The sequence below is a fragment of the Pseudochaenichthys georgianus genome, unplaced genomic scaffold (assembly GCF_902827115.2).
Source record: "Pseudochaenichthys georgianus unplaced genomic scaffold, fPseGeo1.2 scaffold_1015_arrow_ctg1, whole genome shotgun sequence".
NCBI classification, from domain to species: domain Eukaryota; kingdom Metazoa; phylum Chordata; class Actinopteri; order Perciformes; family Channichthyidae; genus Pseudochaenichthys; species Pseudochaenichthys georgianus.
Window position 1 is genome coordinate 5,981 of NW_027261990.1, and position 5,365 is coordinate 11,345.

The 5,365-nt window shown below is 47.3% G+C and overlaps 1 protein-coding gene across 1 annotated transcript; it reads left to right on the forward strand.

Annotated features, from left to right (window-relative positions):
- Nucleotides 1–2,980: 2,980 nt before the first annotated feature.
- LOC117440516 (E3 ubiquitin-protein ligase TRIM39-like) lies at nt 2,981–4,381 on the forward strand. Its single transcript, XM_034076751.1, has one exon. It carries the CDS (start codon nt 2,981–2,983, stop codon nt 4,379–4,381), a length of 1,401 nt encoding a protein of 466 aa, XP_033932642.1.
- Nucleotides 4,382–5,365: the final 984 nt, after the last annotated feature.

Genomic DNA, 5,365 nt, shown 5'->3' on the forward strand with positions numbered 1-5,365 from the left:
GGCTAGCAATCCGACCTCAATCACCCAGTAACTGCTATATGGCTATCTAACCCTCCATTGGAGCCTCCTGTATGGCCACCGTCCGGGTGTGTACGCAAACATGACCAACACTGAGGTCTTGGAGGCGGACAGAAGGGGCACTGCTGAGGGCTACATCATCCATGTCACGATTCTCATGTTATGTCACGTTTGTAGTTTTGTCTGTGTTGGTGTTTTTCTTGTCTTTGGGTTTTATTGTGTAAAGTGTTCACCCCCGTTTCCTGCCTGTCTGCTTTCTGTCTGTTTCCCTCCCTGATTACCCGATTGTGTTCACCTGTTGTCCTTGTGTTTCTCCTCCCCTGCCCAGCTGTGTCTTGTTCTGTGATTACCCTTCTGTGTATTTAGTCTAGTCTTCCCCTGTGCTCCATGTCGGTTCATTGTTTCCCCTCCATGTCATTCCACGGTCTGTGTTCCTTGTGCTGCTTTGGATATTTTGGATTCTGCCTTGTTTTTGCCACAGCTTTATTATTTAATAAAGCTCGCTTTTCGTTATTCTGCATTTGAGTCCTACCTGCTTCACCCATTCGTAACAATCCATGTGCAGGATCAAAAGACTGCCAAGACATTTGGCGAAGCACAGCTGGTGCTTACAGTGAAGGAGTTTAGCTGGGTCATGCGGTGGATGGGGATAAAAGAGGGCTTGTCGGGTCCTCAGAATGAATTCTTCCTTTTCACAATGGGGAAGCATGCCTCCAAGAACCTGAACGCTCACTTGAAGAGGGCTTCGGCTGATGCTGGGCTAGAAACAGCCGTCACCTTCACAATCCTGCGCACTGCCCTGGCTGACAATATCAAGCATCACCAAGATCCAGAAAGCAGCTCGATTCTCGCCAGGTTTATGTGTCACGACGTAAGCACTGCAGACCGGTTCTACGCGAATACGCCTGGAATAAAGGAGGGATTGAAGATCCGCTCCATGTTCAGGGCGGCAGCAGCTGCAGCAGCAGCATCATCGTCAGATACCTCTGAAGAGGCCTCAGGGGCGGAGAGCAGCGATACCTCTTCTTCAGGGCCGGTTGATACTCCTGATGAGGGGGTAGGGGCCGTGGACTCAGCCTTTTTTCCCCGGTGCACCGTACAAGTTAGACGGCTAATATGGCCCCCGGGCCCCCGCTAATCATGTTTTTATTATGTTTATTATGCATATTGTGTATACTGTTTTTGTAAAAGTCATGTGATAATTAAATAAATAATAAAACATTAATATAACCTTGAAGGTTCCCAGGGGCAGATACAGTGCCAGGTATCAGACTATTTAAACAAAGTTTACCCAGGATTCAGACACCTTTCCTGGCTTGTAAAATGCGGTGATGCGCCCTGGAGGTATCAGACTATTTTAAACAACTTTTCCCCACCTTTCAAACACTTATTCCTGGGTTTTAGCCTGCCATTATTCACGATATAATTTAACATTGTCCCTCTCCTGAAAATGCACATATTCTGTGCATTTCCAGGAGAGGTTTAATGTTAAATGATATCTTGCAAAATGACAGGCAAAAACTCTCTTCCAGACGTTTAAAAACACTTTTCCCGACCATTTAAACATTATTTCTGGCTTGTAAAGTGCAGTGATGAGCCCTGGTAGTATCAGACTATTTAAGGGGTTACCAGGAGCATGAGCATATCCTCCACAGAAGGGGGGGTGGTGGTGCCGTGAATAAGGCCGAATATGGATGCTGATGGGCGGACAGAAAAGCACCACAAAATCCACCACCTTTAAGTGTTACCAGGGGCATTAGGTTCTGTAGGGTGTGATCATCTGGGTTTAGTCCGTGGGGGAGTGCTTAAGTCCGGGGACCCACGGTGTGCAAGGTTATGGAGGTGTCCATGTCAGGGACACATGCTGGAGGTCTGTAGTCCGTCCTTTGGTGGTCTGTGAGGGGCCACAGAGAGGTGGATTTCGCGGTCTCTCTACTGGAGGTGTGAAATAACCAAAGTGCCCATGTCAGGGACACATGCTGGAGGTCATTAGTCCGTCCTTTGGGGCTCTTTGAGGGGCCACAGAGAGGTGCAATTACTGGTCTCTCTCCTGGAGGTGTGAAATAACCTGAGTCCCCATTTCAGGGACACATGCTGGAGGTCTGTAGTCCGTCCTTTGGGGGTCTTGGAGGGGCCAGAGAGAGGTGATTTCCCCAGTCTCTGTCCTGGATGTGTGAAATAACCTGAGTCCCCATTTCAGGGACACATGCTGGAGGTCTCTCTCCCGAGAGTGGACGTCCATTGCCTCTAAATAGAGGTAAAATTAGGTCTGTCACTTTGGGTAACCGCACGACTGTCAGACGTCTCCCGAGAATGGACGTCCATTGTCTCTAAATTGGGTTAGGGTTATGGTTAACCTAATAGTGCCCTATAAAGGGTTAACATTAAAGTGACTAACAGCAATCCTTTTTAAATATAGGCAAATGTGCAAATCTATAAAAACAACGTTTATTATTTTGTGGATCTTAAAGTCCTGCAACATTCAACAGATAAAAGTTCCATTATATTTGAACTGAATACTATTTACTGGAGGGTTGAAATGTCCCGTACATAGATAAAATGAAGTTAAAGCAGTTACAGGTGAGCTGATGAGGAGTGGCTGAGTGGAATGAGACACACCTGTGTGTTACAGGTGAAGCAGCATCGTTAGCAGAGGAGGCGTGAGGAAGCTCACCTGACTCACCTGGGACCAACCAGGAAGCCGTTTGTTGTTCTCCCTCACTGCAGAGAGACAGACGGACTGAGAAACAGACGATCAGATTCACCTTCAGACCAAACTAGTTCAGCAACAGGAGAGAAAAGTGGAAACTACAGCCCTGCTGCTTCAACCTGCGGACCCTCCACCCCTGAAGGTGAGTCTGACTCAGAACATCACTCAAAGTGAATTTCAGTTAAGAGGAGGGGGGAGCAATGACTGACTGCACTTCCTGTCTGCTGTGTTTCAGCTTCACTCAGAGACAACATGGCTTCCAGGTTAGAGGAAGAGCTCTGCTGTCCGGTCTGTCAGGACGTCTTTAGAGATCCTGTTGTTCTGTCCTGTAGCCACAGCTTCTGTAAAGCCTGTCTGCAGACCTGGTGGAGAGAGAAACCATCACGAGAGTGTCCTGTCTGTAAGAGAAAACATTCAAAGATAGAACCTCCCTGTAACCTGGCTTTGAAGAACCTGTGTGAGGCCTTCTTACTGGAGAGAGGTCAGAGGCCTCCAGAGGCTCTCTGCAGTCTGCACTCTGAGAAACTCAGACACTTCTGTCTGGACCATCAGCAGCCAGTGTGTCTCGTCTGCAGAGATTCAAGAACACACAAAAACCACAGATTCAGACCCATGGAGGAAGCTGCTCAGGATCTCAGAGAGGAGCTCCAGGAAGCTCTGCAGCCCTTTCAGGAGAAACTGGAGCTCTTTGAAGAAGTTAAAGTGGAGTTTGATCAGACAGCAAGACACCTGAAGGTCCAGGCCCGACGCACAGAGACGCAGATTAAGGAGCAGTTCAAGAAGCTTCACCAGTTTCTAGAAGAGGAAGAGGATGCCAGGATGGCTGCACTGAGGGAGGAAGAGGAGCAGAAGAGGAGGAGGATGGAGGAGAAGATGGAGGCTGTGAGCAGAGAGATAGCAGCTCTTTCACACACACTCAGAGCCACAGAGGAGGAGCTGGGAGCTGAAGACGTCTCCTTCCTGCACAACTACAAGGCTGCAGTGGAGAGGCTGCAGCGCCCCCTGCTGGAGGATCCACAGCTGCCCTCAGGAGCTCTGATAGACCAGGCCAAACACCTGGGCAACCTCAGCTTCAACATCTGGAGCAAGATGAAGGACATGGTGTCCTACTCTCCTCTCATCCTGGACCCAAACACTGCTCATCCATTACTCATCCTGTCTGAAGATCTGACCAGTGTGAGAGTGAGAGGAGAGGAACAGGAACTTCCTGATAATCCAGAGAGGTTTGATTATGAATGGTCTGTCCTGGGCTCCGAGGGCTTTGACTCAGGGACTCACAGCTGGGATGTCCAGTTTACAGACAGTACACACTGGGCACTGGGTGTGTCAGCAGAGTCTGTCCAGAGGAAGGGAGTCATACAGTCTGGATTATGGGTAATAGAGTTATACAAAGCTAAATACTCAGCATGGTCAGCATCAGATCCACACACTCCTCTCCACCTGAAGAAGAAGCTCCAGAGGGTCAGAGTGAATCTGGACTGGAACCGAGGAAAGTTGTCGTTCTCTGATCCTGACACCTACACACACATACACACCTTCTCACACACTTTCACAGAGAGGATGTTTCCATTCATTGGCACTGTGGGTGAAGTGAAGATATTACCACTGAAGGTGTGTGACCAAACACCAGAACGTATAGAGTCTTCAGTTTGAAGCTGGTGATTAGTTACGAAACAGACACACAGCTAATTACAACAAAGATATAATTAACCTTCAACTATAATGAAAATACAAATTTGTATATAACTATAAATATAAAGCAACAACATGCAATGTCAGCAATGTCTATTAACATGTCAAAAATGTAATAATTGTAAACAGGAAACGTGCTGGAGTAAAAATGTAATGGTTCATTTTAGATTTGTTTTCCTCTTTTGGACTTTCTACGCACTTCCTCTTTCGGAGTGAACTTTCTACGCACTTCCTCTTTCGGAGTGAACTTTCTACTCACTTCCTCTTTCGGAGTGAACTTTCTACGCACGTCCTCTTTCGGAGTGAACTTTCTACGCACTTCCTCTTTCGGAGTGAACTTTCTACACACTTCCTCTTTCGGAGTGAACTTTCTACGCACTTCCTCTTTCGGAGTGAACTTTCTACGCACTTCCTCTTTCGGAGTGAACTTTCTACGCACGTCCTCTTTCGGAGTGAACTTTCTACGCACGTCCTCTTTCGGAGTGAACTTTCTACTCACTTCCTCTTTCGGAGTGAACTTTCTACGCACTTCCTCTTTCGGAGTGAACTTTCTACGCACTTCCTCTTTCGGAGTAAACTTTCTACGCACTTCCTCTTTCGGAGTGAACTTTCTACGCACTTCCTCTTTCGGAGTGAACTTTCTACGCACTTCCTCTTTCGGAGTGAACTTTCTACGCACTTCCTCTTTTGGAGTGAACTTTCTACTCACTTCCTCTTTCGGAGTGAACTTTCTATGCACTTCCCCTTTCGGAGTGAACTTTCTACGCACTTCCTCTTTTGGAGTGAACTTTCTACGCACTTCCCCTTTCGGAGTGAACTTTCTATGCACTTCCCCTTTCGGAGTGAACTTTCTACGCACTTCCTCTTTTGGAGTGAACTTTCTACGCACTTCCTCTTTCAAGGAGATGAAACTCTGTTATGCACTTCCTCTTTCGGAGTGACATT